Below are 24,812 nucleotides of genomic sequence, written 5' to 3'. Positions count from 1 at the left end.
TAGTGCTACAGCTAATGCAACAGCTGGCCCAGAAGGTCAAAAGGCTCCATGAGTAGACAGGCCCCACTAAAAAACTATTTTGGCAACTTTGCCAAGACTCTCCTTCTGTTTGGATTGTGGTAAAAAGGGGCACATTTGTAAGGAATGTCCAAACCTGAAAAAATCTGCTCAGGAAAATGTCAGAGAGCCATAACAGTAGCGTTGGCTGCTAGTTTTACCAAGGCTCCTGTCTTCCGGAAACCAGATGAAGTCATCTGGGAGTGACAAAAACTGAGGAATAGATATATCCTAAAAGGGTGAGATGGAAAGAGTATCAGGTACAACCCACCCTGGTGACCATCCAAAACTACTAACCGCCTTTAAAGAGACTCAGCCTTGATAAACGAGCAAGTCACAGCTAAAGGTAAAAAAAGGAAAAAAAGGAGGAGTCTTAGCCTTTTCTCAATCAAACATGGGCACGAGATCAAGTTGAACGCCTGCCTTAAAAGGTCATTCTATTTTAAGCCCAAATTTTCTCGGTCAGCTGAGATCTTACTCCAGAGGTGATTGAACTTAGCTAAACTCTTTGTTACCATCTGAAGAAGTCTAAACCAGCTTTGTCTGAGCAAAATAGACGGAGGCCTGCCGTAGAAATGGTAAAGCCGACCTCCAACTTATCTAAAGGAACTAGCTGGTAAACACACCAAGCACTCATAAGACCAGGGGTTCTCAGCCAAATTCCATTACTGTACGAGAGGATGCTTGACCTTCCTAAGAGCAGCAAGGAAAACCCAGCTATGGTGCAGGATTGAGTCAACTCCATTCAATAAGTTACGTCTTTTTTGAAAGGTTTTTGTAGCAACAGTAACAACAGACTTTAGTTACTGTTTTATTAGCATTTTAATAGTGGTTTTATTGGTTTAACAGTGTTAGTAAAATAGTTACTTTATTTCAGAGCATTTAAAATGAAGCTGTTCAGTTGTATGTAGCAATAACGATAGCTTGTTGTAGATTTCACCTTGATATTAATGAGTCATTGTATTTTTACCAGTAGAGGTGTTAATAGCGATAAGTTTGTTGGTCTGTTTTTATATTTAGCAATGACTATAAAACAGTGAAAATAGTTAAGTTTATATCACTAGTCGTACTTGCACTAAACTGATGGGTGTCTGTTTCATGGTCTCTAGTTGTGCTCACTACTCGCTAGCACCCATAAAATTGCGTACAGCTCAACTGCTGCCAAATGGTATGATGTGCTGCACAAAAAGCTGCATTCTCTTTGATGATCAGCACAACACCCTTGAAAGTTTTTTTCTGTTTCTCCAGAACCTCAAGCTAATGAAATTAGACCAGAGATAGATTGTTTTGACAGTATACAAAAGTTGATTTTAAAAAGATATTGAGTTTACCATATCGAAATAAATGCCACTATTTACCATTTCCTTTGCTCTTATAATACGGTACTAAAAACGTAGCAACACTCATAAGTTACACATCTACCTCTCTTTAGGTTCACAAGCTAAAACTAGATATGCTAATCAGTTTAGATAACAGAAACCCCAGTATCTCATAGATACTGGCTTTAACAGCTAGATAAACTTACCAGAGCGTAATTATCTCTTACCAGATTTTATTTACCGGTTTAAAAGAACTATAGAAATTAAAAGGCGATAGAAATTCAACTGCATTGCATATAAGGTAGACAACCTTACAATGTAAATAACCCGTTCTGATAATGTTTACGTATTAAAGTTTTTATGTTAAACAAACCGTAAAAAACATAAATAGTTTAATACATTTCACGATTTTTTCAAACTTTCCACTTTGCCTCCTCAAAATAAATTACCATAAAGTTACCATAAATGACTTTATGGTAACTGCAGTATTATTGGTTCGATCAACAACTTTTGTCTTTTTCTTATTACTTTCACTTGGTTTATGGTCCATGATTACAGTTATTTTACATAAAATTAAGAAGTGTGCTCACCTTTAAATTCAAATTAAATTAAATTTTTGAATTTTTTTGACTTCAACATCCACATGTATACTGCAAAAACATATCGCATATACAAAAAATAAAGTAAAAGTATGTAATAGATATCCCATACGTCATTTTATCTCTCAAATTTTGCAAGAGAGAAAAACAGTACTTGTAAGGTTAGCTATAAGATTCTTGCTACTAAAATTGAATTTGAGAATTTGTTTTGACTTGAGGTTTTACGTTATATGGAATTTCTCATATAATACGAAGCACACATTTTACATAAACTCTTTAAATCTAAAGTAATTTACATAACTTGAGGTTTACGTTATAGGGGTGTGTGTCTACCAGTATTGTTTTCCTGGTATTGAGGTTTACGTTATAGGGGTGTGGGTCTACCAGTATTGTTTTCCTGGTATTGAGTTTTTGTAAAAAGGTTTCATAATAAATAACCTAAAACTGATGCTGTCCAATTTAATTACTCAAAAAACTATAATTATTCAATAGCATAGACATGTCTGAAAGTCACCTGTAACTTCTTTAAGTAAAGGTTTAGCAATGAGTGTGATATCAGGAGTGGGACAGCGCATTATCTTTCCAGTTATCACTTCACAGTTCTAAAAACATGTTTGAATATAACACTAAATCACAACACATGTAGAACCTTAAGAAATTGCTATTATTTTTAATAAATAGCTCTATGAAAGAAAAATATCTTAATCTTATTGAATTGATGTAATATTAGATATTTGCTGACCAGCAAGCAAACAAAACAGCAATGATATTCATTTAGGGTTTTTTGTCATTCAAAAACTGACTCCCTTGCACCAAGCCAATACTGATGGACTTTCATTAAAGGCTATACACAGCTGATATAAGCTATTATTAGTATTATTATTGTTATAATTATTAATAGTAGTAATTTAACTGATAGGTTAGAAGCCCAGTAAGACATAAAAATGTACAGTTGAGGCAAGTCTAACAACTTCGTCACACCTTAATGTTTTGATCTATATTTGTAGTTATGCTTAATATATTGCATCCCAATTACAGAATTTTCATAGAAAAATAAAAACAATCTTTTCAATTCAACTGGCAAGTCATAGAAAGGCAATCAATTTAGAGCAAACATATAAATGGAAAATTAGTAATTTTAACAGGCAGCATGCAATTGGCCGCCTCGTCTATGAGGAAGATTTGATTTAATTATGAGCAACACAAGTCTAATGAACAAACTTTGAGAGTTATAAAAACCGATTTAATGGCTTTCATCACTTTTAATCTATAAATAACTTTAACTTCATTACTTTTAATCCATATATATATACAGTGTATATATATATATATACACTGTATATATATATATACAGTGTATATATATATACAGTGTATATATATACAGTGTATATATATATATATACAGTGTATATATATATATATATATATATATATACACTGTATATATATATACACTGTATATATATATATATACACTGTATATATATATATATATATATATATATATATATATATATACAGTGTATATATATATATACAGTGTATATATATATATATACAGTGTATATATATATACAGTGTATATATATATATATATATATATATATGTATATATGTATATATACATGTATAATATGTATATATGTATATATACATATATATACATATATGTATATATATATATATAGATGTATATATATATGTATATATATATATACATATATATATACATATATATATATATATACACTGTATATGTATTTCTCAAAATTTCTCTAAAACGCAAGATAAACAGAGTACAGAGTACATACCATAACATATCTTTTAACGATTCTCTTATATTGCCTTAGGTAGACCACCATTTTGGGAGCAAAGACAGAGTCAAAGAAATAACCTTTTACTGTCAGATTTTTTCCTCCTCTACAAAAGAAGTAACCAATTACGACAAGCAAAAAACGGACAAAAAAAATGTAGAGGTGCTACCAATCAAAACCATTTGGCAACTGCAGTGGCTATTCTAGATTATCAAAAATTGTGTGTTAGTTGGTGAGCTCTTAAAACTTTTAAAAATTTCACCAAGTAACCTCTTGACATCATTAACTAGAACATCTCTGGTTGAGCTACTAATTGTAAAGAATTTACGAAATCTAAATCGCTAATAGGTTTTGTGAGCACTGTACAATACATGAAGTTATTACGATTGCAACATCAAAGCTAAGCTTCCAAAGGGACTGGAATTCAGCTCATTCTCGATTGCAGTAACACAGCATTAATATTGTTGTTACTTCTTTCATCTGCCAGCAGTTTGTAATTCCTCTGCGATTACAATTTAAAATGATAGAAGGTTGTTGACAGAAATGTAGAGGAAAATTGCTGACTGCTTAGCTTTTTTACATGAGGTTGCCAACTAATGGGGAAATGAAATGAGATGCCAGCTCACATATTATCAACTTTGCACTGACATGGCTCTCTAAGCGATCACTGTCAAAGTTGTTCAAATGAATATGCAATATTTATGATTCTAGCTGACCTACATAGAAAATTTTATCTTAGTCTCAGGGGAGCAACTTTGTTTTTGCTGAACTAGAATTGAATAAAATTTGCTACATTTTTTTTTAGAAACAAACAGATATTCATTCATAAGTATTTTGTCAAAACAAAAAAACTTTCGAAATTGAATATCTGTAGTTTTATTTGAAAAATGATGTAACCACTCTAACTGTTTGACAATGGTCAGTTGAAAATGCGATGTGTTAATAGTTTGTACAAGCATCTACAAAAAGAGCTATCTGTTACTGCAGGAATATAGTTTTTGCTTTGCTCTACAGCAAATATATATTTATATTTGCTCTACATTCAGTACACCCATTGCATTGCTCAGGAGTCGCAACAATTACACTAAACTATTTAATAATTTTGCAAACTTCTGATCACAATAACTACAATATAACAATGATAAAATTATATTTATTTGAAAATTTCAGTTATATATAACTTAATCATTTCAACGAATGCTATCAAAACCTTCATAAATAAGTACAATGATTGCTTTCATTCTGATAAAAAATTTCATGATTAATAATATCAATGATGCAAAAAATTGAGTGATAAACTTTTTGAGAGCTGCGAACTATTTTATAGTGTTAAGCAATTGGTTGCACTAAAAACTACTCTCTTACTTCTTTGTCTAACTTTCTAGTTATCTTTATCTGTCTTCCTAAAAGTGTCTCTATCTCTCTCTATATCTCACTCTATCTCTATATGAGTGTCTCTAACTCTATTTTTCCCTCTCTCTCCTATTTGTTCTCTCTCTGTTTCTGTCTCTTCTCTCGGGCTCTTTATCTCTTTCTATGTCTCTCTCTATTTCTCTCTCTCTATCTCTCTATTTTTCTCTCTATAAGTGTCTTTATTTCTCTATATCTTCTCCCCAGCGATACTTTTTCTCTCCTCTCTTGCTCTCCATCTCTCTCCCTCTTCCTTGCTCTCCCTCTTCCTCTCCCCCTTCTTCTCCCTCTTCCTCCTTTTCTCTCCCTCTTCTTCTCCTTCTCCTTCTCCCGCTCCCTCTCCCTCCCGCTTCCTCTCCTTTTCCCTCTTCCTCTCCCTCCTCCTCTTCCTCTCCCTCGCTCTCCCTATCTCTTTTCCTCTTCTTCTCCTCGTCCTTCTCCCTCTCCCTCTTCCCCTCTCTCTCTTATTCTCCTTCTTCCTCTTCCTCTCCCTCACTCTCCCTCTCGCTCTCGCTCTCTCTCTCTCCCTTTTCCTCTCTCTCTCTCTCTCTCTCTCTCTCTCTCTCTCTCTCTCTCTCTCTCTCCTCTTCTTTCTTTCTCTCTCCCTTCTTCTCTCTTTCTTTCTTCCCTCCTCTCCCTCCCTCTCTCTTTCTTAGGCTCGCTCTTTGTCTTTCTTTTTCTTTCTCTCTGTCTCTCAGTCTCTTTCGCTTTCTGGCTCTCTCTCACTTTCTCACTCTCTCCATCACTCTTTTACTCTCTCACTCTCTAAATCTCTCACTCTTTCACTCTCTTACTTTTTCACTCAATCTCTCTGTAACCTTTTCATCATAGAGGAGAATATAAAATGAGCTCGTTACCAATGGCTTTATTTCAGTAGGTTCGACTTATAGGAGTTAAAATACTATGAGAATAAGCTTCAATGCTTTAATTGATGTTTTAACAGTTTTACAACGATGGTTTAGTAAATGCGAAAGTACTTGCTGTCCTTAGAATTTCTTTAGAATAAGTATTAAAATAACTAGCAAAAATATAACTTCATTGAAAATATCTTATTTTGAACAGAGAAAACTAATCACCTACTTGAGTATTGTAGTTCGAGGCTGAATGTCTTCAAGGATAGGATTTGGTCGATATTCAAAAGAGAATGCTTTTATTCCTAGACCAATGTCTAGAGGTGTCAGAGCGGTAATAACCAAAGGAACTGTTCGGTTATCAGTCCCAGTTTGCATCGAGTAATATATAATTTCCTCACGACTGAAAAACAACAGTTATTTCTCTCTTTTGATAAAATATAGACTCATGTAGCATTTAAGTTGCAACAACTCAACGGGTTTGTAAAACACTTGCAAAGTCTGTAAATACGATGCATATGTATTGAAACAATACCAAAAATGCTACAAAGACTAGGAGGTTTTTAAAAGCGCTGAATATGGATAGAGTTTTTTGGCATGAATGAGTCCTCTGCAGCTCATGTGTTCTAGAATTAAAAAAAGAACATTAAATAAAGGATATTCTGATAGACCACTCTTATCAACACTTTAAAGATATAAAAAATAAAATAAATGATAATGGGTTACTATTGATTCACAAGATGTAAAAAAAAGCAACCTTTATTGTTGATGCCTACAAAATAGCAACTACAGCGAGCCCACTGATTGCTAACAATAGTTCCAGCAGTAAGATTTATTTATTAACTCATCGTAATTTAAAAATTGTTAAAAGATACTAAGGCTGTTTTCTCCAAATTTAGAACAGTTAATACTGGCAGCTTTCAGTAGAAAATAACTGTTGTCAAGTAAACTGACAACTAGCCTATACGATTTCATAACTTTTTCACAAGTCTACAATGTGAAATTTTATGTTGTAGAAACAGAACAAGTTATGATTGAATTATAAAAATCAAGCAACACATTTTATGATAAACTGAAAAACACAAAAATTGCAAAACATTCTTCATAAAATGTACATTTTATGAAAAATGTATGTACGTATTTATGTATGTATTTGTTAATAATTTACCAACTTTTGATTTCAGTGATTGTTACACAGCTGTCAAATTATTGAAGGTAAAATATTTGAAAACGCCAGCATGGAATCCATGATCTGCATGTACTGTGGCCTTTTGTGGACATTGCAAAATTAGTCCACCGTATATGGCTCTTAGTGTATTCATTCCAACTTTCAGCTCGTATCATTTCGTTAAGGTAAGTCTTGAAAATTCCGTTCCCACTTTGACAACTCCAAATTGATACTACTCTATTTTGGCATATCGCATCCTGGTACAACAAGTGTCTCTGGTACTTACTTCTCTGAGATATTGTACTCAATTGAAAAGCCATTTATTCTAACATCGAACTCCAAACCATAACCCTCCAGGTAACCAACTCGTGCAATCATTTTGGTTCCTCCAGCATTGGGGCCATATCGAGGGCTAACATTGCTGACATACCAGTGCTACAAAAGGATAAAAGTACTATTTCCTTTTTATAAATACCTTGTTGAAGGTGCTAGATCTTTCTACAAGCAAAGCTAATTTGTTGATATTGTGTTGAAAATTAGTTGCGCCGCTGATACATTTACCATGCCGGAGATTGCAGACAATTCACTAGATCATTTGCAAAAACATATAGCTTGCATCGAGTGTAAAAATCAGAATTCTGGCATCATTACAACAGATCAGGCTCCAATAATGTTCTATAGTTTGTTAATACAAATTTGTGTTTTAACTGCTTTCTAAAATGACTATATGTATATTGAAAAACAAAGAATATTAGAGATGGTATCGAGCCTCTGTGGCTCACTCCTATATCGCCTGACAAGCTGATATGGCAACAAACTTTGTCTAACTAGATCAAATTTTGTTTAAAGCCAGGTTTATCAGAATGCAAATTTGCAGGTGCATCAGAATTTTTGCCTGATAGTCAGTCCGTGAGCTGTTTCTGCTTCAAAAGCAGCTTCAAAGATTGTTTCCATAAATATGATACATAGATCTGAAGAGTGATCTACTGAATTCCCTCTTTCTAAGCATTGCAACCTTCCAGTTTTGCAGGGTGTGTATCTTACAGTTTGTTGACTGGACATATGAATAAATCAAGCTGATTACGTGTTACTATATACTAAGACTACAATAAAACAACAACAACAACAGTTATAAAAATGCACTGAAAATATAAAATTTTGAAATTTTTGTTTGCGATAAATATCTTACATGAAAAGCTGAGAAGTAATCTAAAATTTAATGGCAGCGATAGATGAAAATTGAGGAGGATTATTTTGACTACGTTTCAGTGAAACATATTTAGCTTCAATTGATGTGTGCTTTACTTTAACTGACATTCATGTTTTGCAATGCTTTGAAAAATTGCAGTCTTTTATGTTGCTGATTCGACAATTCAGGTTCTCTCTCTCTCTGTTTACACAAAATACATTTGATTGAGTTGGGATCAAAATAATCCCAATCAAATTACGACTAGGGTCTTTTTTAATTTTTGGGTTCCACAACACATTTCTCTCTCCTTATACCAGTTTGTTTGTAGACATACAAATCTACAAACACACAAACTTGAACATATAAACACACTTGTGAGTCTTATGAGAATTTTTACCAGCAATATTGTCTATGCCAGCTTGAAAGAGTCTTTCTCACCCGAGCTTGCTTACTTTCAGCAAATGAACGCTGGGATAAAATTTGTTCAAGATCTAGCTTGCTGATTGGCTAATCTGTAAAAATCTAATCAATTGCGCTCTTACTAAAAAAGTATGTAAATTAAAAAGTTCATTGAGCTCATGAAAGATCGATCGGTTTTGCAAAAAGAAACAATACTAACTACAAAATTTATTTTAAGAAAACTACAACAGAGAGTTTTTGAAAAACTAAAGTTTGATTGCAGTATAGTGATGTTTTAATTTTTTGCCATATAAAAAATTGACAATTAAAAAAATAAACAGATTATTTTCTTCATAGTACCAATTTGTGAGATTTTATTACTTACTTTTGTAATCTTTAGCTTTGTTTTTCTACTTTATGGCTCATTTTAAAGGATGAGCAAAAAAATCTTTTTTCAATTCTTTTTTGGCAAGCGCACTAAAGCAGATAGATCTCTGGCTGTATATTTGGTTACCAATAAAAATAGATCAAACTGACTCCTCTGCAACTCGCTTAAGATTGGTTCAAATGAACATTTTCTCCCAATGCTGAGAGCACCTGCAGAGAGCACCTGCTGAGAGCACCTGCTGAGAGCACCTGCTCCATACTAAAGTTCTTGCAAGGCTCATTAGTAGATTTATAAATTTACACTTTTGCTGCCAAAGATGCAGTTTGTCTTGACAAACCAAGCTCTTGTGACGGCATGAAAAAATAAATCACATCAGACTTCTGAAATTCAATTTTAAATATAACGAGTTGAAATATAATGAATTGAAATATAATAAATGGAAATATAACGAGTTGAAATATAATGAATTGAAATATAATAAATTGAAGTATAATAAATTGAAATATAATGAATTGAAATATAATGTTCAGAGAACCTCAAAAACAACTTAATTTCAATATTCTTAAGAGAAGTTAATTTAGGTATCTGAGATAATTTCAAACCCACAGAATTACAGGAAAATCACTATCTACTTTCTTTAGAGGTTCGTTTTTATGCTGTGAAAGGCACCGCCGTTGTTATTTGCTAAACTTCCAAAATTCTGTCCATTTTAATGATGCAGTTTCTCAGTCAGCATGAGTCAAAAAGAGACATTTTTCTTGTAATTTCAGGTTATAAGATCTCAACAGCTTGATGCTACCAAACAATACCATACCTTTAAAAATAGTATTCCAATCAAATTGAGCACATCATGTTTATATTTTTGACTTACGCATTGCCGTCCTGCAAGTTCCAGGTTCACATCTGGACCACAGTCACACTGCCCAGTGTCACTGTCACATCTCTTGTTAGCATCTCGAGTTAGATCGGAACAGTCACAGTTGGCGCAAACATTTGGTGATTTAAAGTACCTGTAGACACCTGCCGTCTCTTCACAAGACTCACACATGTCTCCTGTAATACCTTCAGGACAGTGGCAGGTGTAGCCTTTGGCATCAGGCTTGTGAAAATCATAGTATTCGGGCATGGTAGTTGGTCGGCCGACTAAGCAAAAATTATGACCACCACAATGGGGCCTACAAAGACGTAAATGTTTAAATATGCAAACATAATTAGAATAATGACTCCCCTCTAAAAAAAACAGAGAAGTAATGTATTTCCAAATCTGTTTCAATAAACCATTTGCATGAGCTTATCTTAGAGCACAAAATTATAAGACTGCACATCATTTGTATGAATAAATCGACAAAAATGGGTAAAAGATTCCAAACAATAATAATTCCATTTCTAACCAGTCTTGAGCCAGAAACCGATTAGACATTTCACTAGAAGACTTTATTAAAATTACCTGCTATACAAACCAAGCTTGCTTATCTTGTACCAGTTTTCATTTGGTCCTTCTATGTCTTCGTGACCAATCAGCTTGATTCTGACATCACCCACCAGCGAATTACTTAGACGATAATCTTCTTCACCAATTCCAAGTATCGGAATAGTAAATTCTGTTTCTATCTGTTCATCTTCGAAGCTAAACATTAGAAATTGTTAAATAACATGGTTCCCTCAGCAATGATAACTTAGCTATTTACCTTAAATTTCATATATAATTTTATTTTATATACAATTTTTATATAATTTTATTTAATTAATAGAATCTATAAATGTTTTTTTTAAAGGTTTTATAAAAAAGTATCAGTATTTTTCTATCATTTGCAATTGAATTTTTTGTTTGATGTGATTTGACTGCCAAGATGGTTCAAGGTTGAAATAAAAAATCTTGATTGCATTTAAAATGCTCAGATCAAGGAAAAGTGCATTTATGATGTCTATAGTTGCAAAGCTACTGACAGAAAAGAGACGCGTAACACTGTAAGATGAATGCAATAGCCAATATCAACTCTAGAAATGATAGCAACTAGTGATATAAGTTTGCACATATTTATCTTCTGAGTATTTCACAGCATCTGACAGCATCCTGGCAATCAGATTACCTCAAATATCTAAAACAATCGCAAATGATAGAAAAATAATGATATTTTTTGATGCAACCTCATAAAACTATCAACAGAATATCACAATATAACAACTGTATATACATGTATATATAATATTACATATATATATATAATATAACAAATATATGATATATAACAAATATCTACAGCAACAACTCAATTCCGCTGCCTCTATCTAAAAGACCTTTAACTAAAACAAAAATGAAACTCAATACCTATAGGAGTAGATATCTGTTGGAACCCTAAAATCTGCTACATTGTAGCACTTTGGAGGTAATGGCTGGTCCACACTTCTTTTTTTTCGTGATGGCAGCCAGAGGTAAATTGCTTCAAGAGGTATAGGTGTTACTGGTAAGCCATATTCTTCAGTGCAGTTCTTAGATACAAATACTTGAGCTCTAATCTCAGAGCCCGGTCCAACAATCTCTACTTCTATTGTTGAAGGGAACTTGTATCCGACTCCAGTAAAGAAGTTTCCAGTAATAGCATAAGTCTGCAGGTAAATAGACTTCAAAATAAACTATGCTTAATAAGATCAATTTAAGTAGGCGTATATAGTATATATAAATATACATGTATATATAAAAAAAGTTGTTTCCTCACCCGGGTTAACCGGTTAACCCATATGGGTGGTAATTTTTGCTCTAACTCAGGTCTCCTACCAGAGACCTGGGAGTTTGACAAGTTTATATATATATAACGTATATATATGGTATATATATAGTATAAATATATACAGGTAGCACAGCTAGTATATATATATACGGTATATATATAGTATATATATACAGGTAGCACAGCTAGTATATACATGTATATATATACGGTATATATATAGTATATATATATATATATATATGGTATATATATATAGTATATATATATATATATATATGGTATATATATATAGTATGTATATATATACGGTATATATATAGTATATATATATACTAGCTGTACCACCAGGCGTTGCCCGGGTAATAAAAAAGTCTATGACCAAGAAATGTATTTGTATTTAACCTATAAAAAAACTTGCCATTCTAAATTTTAAACTTCATAATATGAGGAAAATGTTTTGCGCAGGTAAATTAAAAAAATAAAACAACCATATAAGGGTTTAGATATAAATTGAAATAATTAGCAAGTAATAGCTAAATTAAGTCTGTTTTGCTACGATTACAATAAAAGATGATTCAGTAATGATACAATTAATACGAACTGAGAAAACAAAATAAAAATCCTGAATATGTTGAATAAAAAATTCTGGCATAAAAGTATGTGTGAATAAAATAGTAACTTTTCCATCAGAAGCTATCCTTCTAAACTTTGAATACGACGATACTGGTACTTCTCCACACTGGTAAAAATGTAGAAAATGGGATATCGGATGATCTTTGTCTGACCGAATGATGAGAGAATGTAGAGACCCTTCCTACTCAAGATAATCCCACGACCAAACGAGCGGGAGTTACTTTTACTTCTTTTCTAGCTACGAGTACTAGAGAACTACAGCTACTACAGAACTTGCACGAGTACTGCTACTGCATTTTACCTACTAAATTTCTACATTGAAAAGGTTAGTACTTCTTATTCAATGTTCTATTGTCTATGACTTGCCACACATCCACTACTTAAAACGTTGGATTTGCAATTGTTTGTGATAGTAAACATGTTCATTTCCTTCCGCAGCTGAGTTACTTTTACTTTTTTCCAGCTACGAGTACTACAGAACTACAGCTACTACAGAACTTGCACAGGCACTCTGAGCGTTGCGATAGGCGACGGTGAGAAGAAAGCGAGCAGCATACATTACAAAAAAGCACACCATCTCATTCACTTTCAGAAACGCCTGAAGTAGTATAATGCCCCCAAAAAGCCTTCTGCACAAACGCAAGAACAGATTGATTCTCGTAGAGAAAGAGACCGAATTGGCAAAGCAGCAGCTATCGAGCAGAAACTGCAGAGCAAACACAGCTACGCCTACAACAAAACAGAATAGCTACTGCATCTGCTAGCAGTGCAAAAATTGCAGAGCAAACACAGCTGCACCTATATACAACGAAACAGAACTGCAGCTGCTAGAAGAGCAGAAACCGCTGAACAAACACAGGTACATCGAGATCAGGCCAGAATAGATGCTGCAGCTGCTAGAAGTGCAGATTGCTGAGCCGACCCAGCAGCGACTCAAACGGCTCAGAGCAGCCGCTACATTGGCCAGACGTGCAGAAACCTCCGAGCAGATGCAGCTGCGACAAGAACATGATGCACTAGCTACAACAGCTGCTCGATGAGCTGAATTTTCAAAGCAGATGAAATGGTGACAACAGCAAGATGCACTAACTACAGCAACTGCTACCAGGCGCTGTGTGAAAACTTCGCCCTTGACTACAGTCCTGCAAAACAGTATAGAGCCGAATTTCTCTATGGGAGAAACATTATATATATATATATATAATGTTTCTTATAATGTATATATATATATATATATATATATATATATATATTTATATATATATTCGCAAAGCAAACCAAAACGAAAATCGAAAATAACTCCAAACGAAAATCTATCACACTAGAGACGATCCTAGATGCAGACTGTGCAAAGATGCACCTGAGACCATCCAACACATCATCAGTGGATGCAAACAGCTAGCTGGAAACGCATACACTGAGCGGCATAATCATGTTGCAGGTGTTGTGTATAGAAGTCTATGTGATGAGTATGGCCTTAATAAACCACAACACTGGTGGGAAGCTCCTGGTAAGGTGAATGAAAATGACCGCGCTAAGATCCTCTGGGACTTCTACATCCGGACTGACAAGCATGTCCTAGCAAACCAACCAGATATAGTGGTGGTAGACAAGGAGAACAAGAGGGCTACTATAATAGATATAGCAGTACCCAATGAGTACAATATAGCCAGCAAAGAAAAAGAAAAGGTAGAGAAATATCTCCCTCTTGGAGAAGAGATTGAAAAATGCTGGAAGGTAAGAACAACTGTAATCCCAGTAGTCATTGGGGCACTGGGCGCAATATCACCGGCGCATAAAATGTGGCTTGCCCAACTACCAACAACAATCAACTCAGGTGAGTTGCAGAAAAGTGCGCTATTGGGAACAGCTAAGATCTTGAGGCGAGTGCTCAAACTCCCAGGTCTCTGGTAGGAGACCCGAGTTAGAGCAGAATTTACCACCCATACAGAGTATCCGGGGTGAGGAAACAATTTATATATATATATATATACCATAAAACTTCTATTTGAACATCATATTTATTAGACATTCTACTTTTACACTTTTTGATCATTACGAAACCTTAACAGCAATTGATCAGCATAGAAATTGTCCACAGAATCATACCAAAAATTGTAAAATTTTCCACTAATAAAGACGCTGTTACTCCAATAACAATTAATTCTTTCATTGTTTTTGGTTGTTTCAAATACCTAATAATAAATACCGAATATCAATTTTACCGGTAATATAAAGGTGTGATTGTGCTTTCTTGCATGTAACGAGTTTGTATTTAACTTATGTATATCACTGCAAGTCCCATTGCCTAGTACAGTGCACCCTCAGAATATGATTTTGATATGTTCCAGCATTGGCATCATAAGGTGAAATAATCGTAAGTAGGGCTATAAGAACCATAATAGTTATACAATGCAAACATCCCCTAGTACAAACCGTCAAAATTTTATATAAGTGCCGTACATATCAAACACCAGTAACAAAATAGTATGTTAACCTTAGTAACTATAGTTACCTACAGTAACTTTATTGTATTTAGTAGTTACGAACTGCAATAAAATGTAACATTATAAGATACCATGAGCAGAAAGTACTGTAGGGAATTCTTACCTTCAAGACAGACATACGTATAACATAAACTTGGAATTCACCTCAAATAAGTTTAGCTCACTAAACACATTCACTTAAAGCTAAATTTTAGTATGTAATTTTAACTATTTTACTAAATTTTAAGTTTTTATCTCTAAAATTTTATTATTTATTAGTTTATGTCTTCACTTTCCCTATAACTTTTAGCGAACCTGTTTAACACCTTTCCCAACCTAGTTCGGCAAGAAAACCTGAGCGATGCTGCTTTTGTAATCAGCTGGATTTTTGTTAGCAGGTTAAGATCAGTTGTCTGACCCTGACCTTCTATTCAAGGAATCTCAACTTCAATTTTGCTGCTGGTTTCAAAGGGAAAATACATGTATTACCGTTTATCAGACGAGAAAAGCTAAACTGAAAGAGCCCGGTCATCGTGCCTCATTCAGGCATTGTGAAAATATTTTTGGTGAACAGCATATCGGCGTTTTTGTTATTTCGACGTATGTAATAAGCACACCGACTGCTAATTTTAAACTCAGTTGAAAATTTTGTTGAATTCGTAGGGTATAATAAGATTCCTATGGCGAGGTGAACAAATCATCATGCTCCACTTCGTAAAGTGAAAAAATTATGTATCAGTGTATTCATATCTTGAGGGTGCATTGTATATTGTTGGTATTCAATTGTATTTTTAACAAATTGTTACTCAGTTGCTTGAGAAATACGTGCAATTTCTGGGGGTGTGTATAGTGGAATAGTATAGTACATGCCCAATGTGAAATGCCATTGTGAGTGTGCTGGCAAATTATCAGGGCCGGCTTTGCACTGAAAGCAATGTTTATCAACTGAACAGATAGTTTTTAATGCTGGCTAAGGAAATATTCAAAAGGAATAATTAGAAAGATTTATACCATCAATAAATATTGGATATAAATGTATTGGTTTTTCATTTGAGGAGCTAATAGGTAAATTTCTTCTGTTACCTGTTATCTGTTACATTCTTGTATAATTCAACTACATATACACGCACACGAAACATTGTAGTTTGCAGTCAATTAGGATTACCTTTGTGTTTTAAATTTTATATTCCGTGTGTGTGTTATTTCAGTTTTGACCGCTATTTGATTAATCAAAAAGTTAAATGTTTGAGTTATAATGATTGAGCACAGTAAACTAGCACAGATTCATGATAAAAAGCTCCAGCTTCCTATAATAGCAATCAGCTAGTATTACAACTATTATTTGGTATTATAGCTTGTAATGTTTTTTATAATAATTGTAAAATTTTATAATGTCAATTCCGGCTAACTTGTTTACTATCAGCTAGCTGCCAATCCATCAATGTAATGATATAACTACAAGTGCAAATCAGTCTGCAATCAGGTGCAATACCTTATCGCTGCCGATTCATGTGCAAACGGACAAAAACAAGCTGCTCTAATCGTTTACTTAGTAAGATTCACCACTCTTCAGCATCTTCCTACCTTTAAAAATAGCTGTTTTTAATATTGCCCCACAAAGTAAAAGAAATAAATGAAATCACTGCTGCCCTTATGTTGTCACTATTCGCAATACGATGATTCTCCTCCAGTTTTATATAAATTTTTAGCAACCGTTTTCTTATTCATTTCATATTATATTCTCAGAGAGTGTAGACTTCTTTATAACTAGATAGAACATAAACTTATTATACACCTAACTCTCTCCTGGAAGGGGGTGAAAAAGGTATGTCTGTCTATATGTATGCCTTTATTTTTTGGATTAATGTTGTTTATTCATGTCTTTAGTTTTTCGCAATTCTTGTCAACACTTCACATTATATTTTATTAGCTATATGTCATATGTTAATCAAGTTTTAAAAACTTTTAGTTTCACGGTGTTAAGATGTAAATATACCACAACAATTACATCTATACGTCTGTGCAGAACTTTATTACTAATTCCGGGAGGGCAGTTATATAGCTAATAATATAGCTAGTAGAGAAGCTAGTAATGCTAGCTGCTATTAAAAACTTACAGAAATAATTATTAGTCATATGTTTTGAAATTATCATCTTCAATAACTCACCGACATTTGCTGGGGCAGCTTTATTCTTAGCTCTGCTTTATCAGTAAAATCTGAGATCCAACCATCATAGAAAAAGGCGCCCCATATTCCAACATAATTGTCATATCTCATCACAGAGGATCCAAACCCATTTTGGCATTTCTGAGAGTAGCCTTGAGTAGCCAAGCCAAATGTGTCAAAGTATTTAGATGGGCATCCACATTCTGGTAGAACAGTGTATTTAACTAAGGGCTTTCCGGAATACATTGAATACAGCTGGCTGCAAATTATAACAGAAATACGCTGTTAAATAATGCAGAAAAAGTAAGTTAAAAATTGATGTTGAGATTTCAGTAGCATTTGACCAGAGATCAGTTACTAAGCATGCGATTTAGCTGATTACAAAACTTCTGAGCTGGCCCGAGGAGTCTTACAAAACTACGTCAAGGTGCGAGTGAGCAATCCAAGGCTTTACAACTTTATTATGACTTACTTTTAAAATTATGCCTTTGATATGAAATTAAACATTAATATAAGCAGTTAATTTGGGATAATATTTACTTTGTATGAACTTGAACATTTCATTATTGTTATTGTGCAATTATGTCTAATTTGTTTTGAAGCCAAAACAAAACTGAACACTTGAAACGATTACATTTGTCATTAAAACAGACACATTATGTAAAACCATGTGAAAAATGAATATAACAACTTGAAAAATGTGATGAAACTAAATCAGGGAGGAAATACATGTACGTAAAAAAAGGTTTTTGAAGTTACTATACCATAGACACAGGGAGTGCAGGTTCAACAATGCATAGACATACACAATGCATAGACATACACAATGCATAGGTTCTGTAGTAGAACAAGCTATATAGAGATATGCAGCTTACTCAATCTGACACCAAACATACATGCAACTAAAATTAGCACCATTTAAATTTGATTGTTAGTTTAAAATTTTTCTGTTTTCACCAACATGTTTTCACTCTCACTTATAAAACTGACATATTCTTAAAAAGTTTTATATAATATTTCAAAAATTACTTTGCATGCAAAGAAAATAAAGATATTGTGCATAAAAAGACTTGCAAATGATTGAAAGTTTAGGTTTTACTAGATACATAATTCTTTTGTCACAGAATATTTTGTCAGAATAAAATGGTTTAAAAGCATATTTACTAACTTTCTCAGCATATACAAAAATGCTTTGCACCTTTAACAGATTTTGACTGACTTGATTAAGTCGTAGATAAAAAGCTCTCAAAATTTCAATCAACAAGAGAGACTCTAAAACTATAAAACTGTAAGTCTTATACTGTCGACTTACTTGGAGTCAATAATTGTAGAGTAGAACTGCATATTTGTAATTTTGCCGATGAAGTCATTGCTTCCAAATCTAACAGTGATCTCACTTAGGGAGTGTTTGTCAGACCAGCTAATTATGATAGCAAGTTCTCCTTCAGACAGTATAGCCCATTGATTAGATAACAGCTAAAATAACATATGAATTGTTACAAGGCACTAAAAATTATAGAAGCCCGAGAATAAGCTGTTGATTGGGCTTAAAGAAAGTTACACAAAATTTAAGTCTAGACTTAATCAGAAAGTATCGGTATTTGTTTACGGGAGCTGTTAGTAGATCATTACGGGAGTTATTAGTATCGGGAGTTGTTTTTGATGTTTGAGGTGATGTGAGTGCCAGGATGCTTCAAGATTAAAATTACCAAAATTTGATCGCGCTTAAAACGCTCAGAAAAAACCGTAAGTACAATTATGACACAGATGGAATAGCGGCGTGTAAAACTGTAACTTGAACGCAATAACTGGTATCAACTATGGCAACAATAGCAACTACTAGCACCATTTTGACATGTATTTTCCTTCTCAGCACTTCAACTACCATAAAGTTTTGTCCATTTTAACCTTGAAACATCCTGGCAGTCAGATCACCTCAAACATCAAAAACAATCACAAATGATGGAAAAATACCGATACTTTTTGATAGCCTAAACTTAAATTTTTCGTAACTTCATTTATAAATCTAAAAACATTCATAAGAAGCTATTGAAAAACTGCCATATGCAGAGCCATGTTAGTCTGTACATCTGTCCTAGGCTCAGGTTCAAGGTTGTGCAAAAAGATTACATCATGTGAGATTCAAACTCGTCTTATTCAGATTAGTAACCAGCCTCAGCAACATCTATCTCAATGAGCTGCATTAAACATTGCTGAATAATTGTGCACCTAGTTATTCTCTGTGCTTTATCTGCTTACCTAACAATCTCTCAAGGCAGACGAGACTTTCAGGGGACTAGTTCTCATAAATTGCTAGTCTCATCCCTTTAAGTTAAAATTATTGATAATTTAGTTTAAATCATCAATACTCTTAGGACCAATATACGATCATATACATTTAAAATATACAAATTTTTAATGTACATGAAATGTACGGGAAATGTACATGAATGTATCTATGGTGTAACTGTAGTAGTTTAGAAACCAGATATATTCTTGGTAAATTCAAGGGAGATAAAACTTAATTATTTTTTTCTAAGTTATTAATATGCTTTTCGTTTATTTATATTCTCAGGCTATTATAACAAAATTTCATTTGCCTTAGTGCATCCCTATTTACATAAAAAACTACTGCGGTGAAAGTATTTTATAAATTATATAGCTTAATAAATATAAACATATTGAAGCACTTTATGTAGTTTCAGGGTATTCAGGATTCAATATGTTTAGCTTGGAAACTATAACAATAAAATTATTTGGTAGACTAACAAGTAGGGCAGATTTTAATCTCCCCTACTTGTTAGTAGGCTGACAAGTAAAGAAGGCTTCAGTCTTCCTAAAAGCAAACTAACGGGGAGGCTGAAACAAACACTTTCCTAAATAAGGTGCTCTTCAATGTACAGTCCATTAAAATTTGGTTAACATGTGGCAAACATCAGCTAATCTCTCTCTCTTTCTTTGTACCATGTTTTGTGAAAACGTAAGTTTGTTTGTTTGTTTGTTTATTTTCATCTATAATATAACCACAAAAAATAACATGAAGAGTGTTTCTAACAGTATAAAAAGACAGGAGAAATGGAAAGTGATTGTGGTTTTCTCCCTACTTTCTAAAACCGTGACTTTTCTTTGTAGGACTCAACCGAGGTTTGACATTGCCTTCTGTTGGGTGTTTTTATTTAGACACCATCTTTAGCAAGCTGACTGTTGGCTCTCTAAGGAGCTCTTCCACCCTTTGACAGGTTTCATTTTTAGTCCCGCAGAGTTGCTAGCCACTCTCCTCACCCACGATGGAACGCAGATGGGGAGCCAGTTTAGTTGCCGACGACCCAACCAGATTTGGCACATAAGCAATTGTGGTCAGATGCCCATCATAACACAACCATCATTTAATAATTGTTTGATGAAAAATAAAATCATTAAACTTCTAGAACACCTGCATAATAAATCTTTAAAGCTCTGATAATTCACATAAAATCCTGAACATGAAAAAAATATCGTTGCTAGTGGCTCTAGAATGAGACAGCTTTGTACACTAAAGTACAGGAGTTGCCTCTCTCTCTTTTCCTTTTTCCGTCTCTCTCCCTCTCCTCTCTCCCTCCTCTCTCTCTCCCCTCTCTCCCTTCCCTCTCTCCCCTCTCTCAATCTCCTCTCTCCCTCCCCTCTTTCCCTCCCTCTCTCCCTATCTCTCTCCCTCTCTCTCTCCTTCTCTCCCTCTTTCCCTTTTTCCCTCTTTTCTTCTCTCCCTCTCCATCCCTTTTCCGCTCCCTCTTTCTCTCAAATTGTAGTCAGTCAAAGCGGCTAAGCTGTCTATGATTTTGGCTCACATATGATAACATACATAGTAGCTTGGCTACAAGCAGTCGTCTGCCATTAGTTTGTATCAATTTGTCACTGTTTTAAATTCCTCTTATATACATTTTTTAGCAAAGTCTTGGCCTTCCTTGATTTCGTTTACCATTGCATAGTTGCAAGCTGCAAGCTTTTCCTCATAAAACTAATGCATCTCAAAATGGCTCTGACAAGTATTAAACACTGTGGCTCAAGAAAAAGTAAATTATATAAAAAAGACATTCCAAGCTACTAGAGGTTTATCGCTTACATAATTAGACCCAACCAGCTGGCACTCAGACAACATTATTAGAAAATTAAACAATTTTTAGACATCATTAACAACATTACCTATTACATATTGTGACAAATATTAACACAAAGACTACACATAATCTATAGCACAACTATTTTAAGCAAAGAGATGGAATGAGCCAATGTTAGGCAAAATAAGGCATCTCAATGCATAACTATGCCTTCACTCTGGTAAATCTTTACCACCAAAAACCTTTACTCCTTTGCCGTCCATCTTTCCATTTGTGTGTCTTGAGGTTGGAAAAAAATCGTGCCATACAAAGTTCAAACCCACAACGATTGACTTGGTAGAACTACACCGTAACACCTGTACCAGTGACCAATCAATTGCCTTGCAGTATTTCTAATAATTGTGCAGATAGGCATTCTCTGTGTCTTTTCGGCACACCAGACAGTCTTTCACAGAATGCTAGACTACCAGGGTACTAGTATAATTTATATAAATGCTAAAGTTACTCACCAAAACTGCGAACTCTCCTAACATCAATGACTTCGTTAAATTGCGCACATTGAAATGGTCGTTTTGGAGTTTTGAAGTAATGTTTAAAATGGTTTGAGATTTTAGAGTGCTAGATAACTCTGTAGAGATGATCATTGTGCCATTGGTGTCAAACCCTGAAAGCTTCAAGAACATGCCTCTGCAAAGAAAGTTATCAACACTTAAACAACATGAATAAAATAGAGTCTATCTTGAAAGGACTCAAAACTTGAATGTAAATATATATATATATATATATATATATATATCCATCCAACCATCATCAGTGGATGCAAGCAGATAGCAGGAAGCACATACACTGAGCGAGCGACATAATCATGTCGCAAGAGTTGTGTTCAGAAGTCTTTGTGTTGAGTATGGCCTTAATAAACCACAACAATAGTGGGAAGCTCTTGGTAAGGTCAATGAAAATGACTATGCAAAGATTCTCTTGGACTTCTACATCCGGACTGACAAGCATGTCCTAGCAAACCAACTAGATATAGAAGTGGTGGACAAGGAGAACAAGAGGGCTACTATAATACATGTAGATATAGCAGTACCCAATGACTACAATATAGCCAGCAAAGAAAAAGTAGATAAAGATCTCTCTCTTGAAAAAGAGATTGAAAAATGCTGGAATGTAAGAACAACTGTAATCCCAGTAGTCATTGGGGCACTGGGCGCAATAACACCAGCGCATAAAATGTGGCTTGCCCAAATACCAACAACAAACAATCAACTCGGGTGGGTTGCAGAAAAGTGCGCTATTGGGAACAGCTAAGATCTTGAGGCGAGTGCTCAAACTCTCAGGTCTCTGGTAGGAGACCCGAGTTAGAGCAGAAATTACTACCCATATAGATTAACCGAGGTGAGGAAACAGTTTTTTTTCATTTTTATACATTTACAGTATGTATATGTAATACTGATAATTTAAGAAGTACTAGTGAAATCTCCATCAAATTAAGATCTTCAAAATTTGAAACCAAAAAACCTATCATTGCTTTGGCAGAGGAGAGTATTATTCATCTTGTCATATGCAGCTCTTTGCTGGTGACAATTTTTGTAATTTGTTGCCACTTACTAAAAGTGTAGCTACCGTAATTTACTTGCTCAAACTGCTTGCATGTTTGTCATATTCAATAATTTTTTTTATTACATTGACACATAACATGGCACATAACATGACACATAACATGACACATAACATGACACATAACATGACACATAACATGACATTTAAAACTGGTTTGGTATTAATGTCTCCACTGATAAATTTATTTAAATATCATGGACTCTTCAAAAGTTTTTTAGCAATCAAACGGTCAAAAATGGAACTCAACTAGAAAGCAATAATAACTTGACTGAATTTTTTCTATTAAGAATGTGTCTGTGTATCCTGTAACAGAACTTTTACTTATATGTGCTATGAGTTGATAAAATTTTATAAAAGACAAGCTGTTTAAATGAAAAAATTATCAATATTTTTCTGACTATATCAAAGTTTTTAGCAGAAGATTTATCATGCCATATAGAGCAGCATAGGTTTAAATTCGTGATCAGATATTTTCTTTCCAAAAATCATTGGACAGAATTCGTAAAACCTTTTGTACCGAAAAATTTATTCAATCCAGAAAGCAAGCATGCTTTTAAAGCTTGCTGATTTTTGTCCCAAACTTTACTTAAGATATTTCAAACAATCAGCAACATACTAGAATCATAAAATAAGGAGGGGGCAACAGTTAGTCAATAAGAATCAAATAAATAGCCTGACATACTGCAATTAAAATAAATTTTTCTGTTAAGAAAACTGATGCTAGGTTAAACAAAGTTAAAAGAGCTAGCAATGATATTTTCAAAATAATTGTTAGTGATGCAATTTGTTCCTTTCACGTAAGTTGAAATGAGTTGAAGAACCAGTAACTGTCATGTAAAAAAGATGGCACAAACTATGGAATATCTTGAAACTTTTAAAGTATGTAAAATAAACCGCATTTAAACATTTAGCATTTAAACAGAGTAATAAGATGCAAAGACTTGTAAAGATCATTTGTTGGAATACGATGTACACTATTTCAATTGCCTATAATAAGTTAGTCCATGGAATGACTATGCAGTAAACCAGATAGCCTGGTCTGCAGCCTTAGTATGCAACGATTATTAGTATGCAACGATTTCGAATACGCATGAGCTGTATTAACTTTTTTATTATATCTAAATAAACAAAATGTCAACTAATTTGTGTTATATTGCTTGTCTAGGTTCCTCGCATAAAAGATTGTTGCTATTTTTATCCCACGAACACACGAGCGGAGCGGAAGTGTGGGAGTTTTTATGATAAATGCATGTGCACACAACTTACGAAAATTATTCATCAACAATGAGACGAACCCTCGTCAAGAAATTTCATCAAAAAATTTAAGCATCGGAATGTAAAGTCGTTAAAGTATAATAACGATACAAAATACATTTAAACCTATTTAAATATGTTACCAAGTCTTTGTAAACTGTCGGTATTATTTTAAAACTTACCCATCTGATCGGATTATACACAAATAGACAGATTAATTTGAACGAAAATTGCCACAAAAAGCTTGAAAAGCTCGGTTTAATAAAAGTTAAGACCGAAAATTGAAACGCCAATAAAGCCGTGCGACCGATTGTAGAACTATTTAGCAGTGCGCATTTCACGAGAAAACTGTGCTCACTTCATCAGTCTATGGCCATTTTTACTTGCATTCGAATTTATTCGAAGGTTTCTGTAATAAACGTAGACCGTTTGAGGCGTAGACCGATTTACAGGTACGAAATTGTGGTACACAGTTTATCAGCCTGTGTTTTTTGTCCAATCACCGAAGGTTTCATTATTTGAAACGTTAGCCGAAATTCTTTGCAACTTATGTACAAGCTAGGGCCGAACTACAACGCCCCTTCATGACGAGAACATTTTTCATTTTGCTACAGTTTTATACGCG

The 24,812-nt window shown here is 33.9% G+C and overlaps 1 protein-coding gene across 1 annotated transcript in view; it reads right to left on the bottom strand.

The window, feature by feature from the left end:
- The window catches only part of LOC137388545 (hepatocyte growth factor receptor-like), a 43,661-nt gene extending 26,193 nt beyond the window's left edge, over positions 1-17,468 (bottom strand). The window contains exons 1-10 of the mRNA XM_068075028.1: positions 17,217-17,468; positions 11,527-11,804; positions 10,645-10,824; positions 10,069-10,372; positions 7,508-7,656; positions 6,283-6,456; positions 3,790-3,898; positions 2,490-2,577; positions 647-750; positions 219-288 (exon numbers count right to left, since the gene is read on the bottom strand). Of these exons, the coding sequence (XP_067931129.1) occupies positions 219-288; positions 647-750; positions 2,490-2,577; positions 3,790-3,898; positions 6,283-6,456; positions 7,508-7,656; positions 10,069-10,372; positions 10,645-10,824; positions 11,527-11,804; positions 17,217-17,462 (1,702 nt within the window). The 5' untranslated portion in view covers positions 17,463-17,468. The remainder of the gene's footprint in view (positions 1-218; positions 289-646; positions 751-2,489; positions 2,578-3,789; positions 3,899-6,282; positions 6,457-7,507; positions 7,657-10,068; positions 10,373-10,644; positions 10,825-11,526; positions 11,805-17,216) is intronic.
- Between the last annotated feature and the right edge of the window lie 7,344 nt (positions 17,469-24,812).

Source organism: Watersipora subatra, chromosome 2, assembly GCF_963576615.1.
Source record: "Watersipora subatra chromosome 2, tzWatSuba1.1, whole genome shotgun sequence".
Classification (NCBI taxonomy): Eukaryota; Metazoa; Bryozoa; class Gymnolaemata; order Cheilostomatida; family Watersiporidae; genus Watersipora; species Watersipora subatra.
Note: the sequence above shows the minus strand (reverse complement) of the source record. Positions and strands in the feature narration are given on the sequence as shown.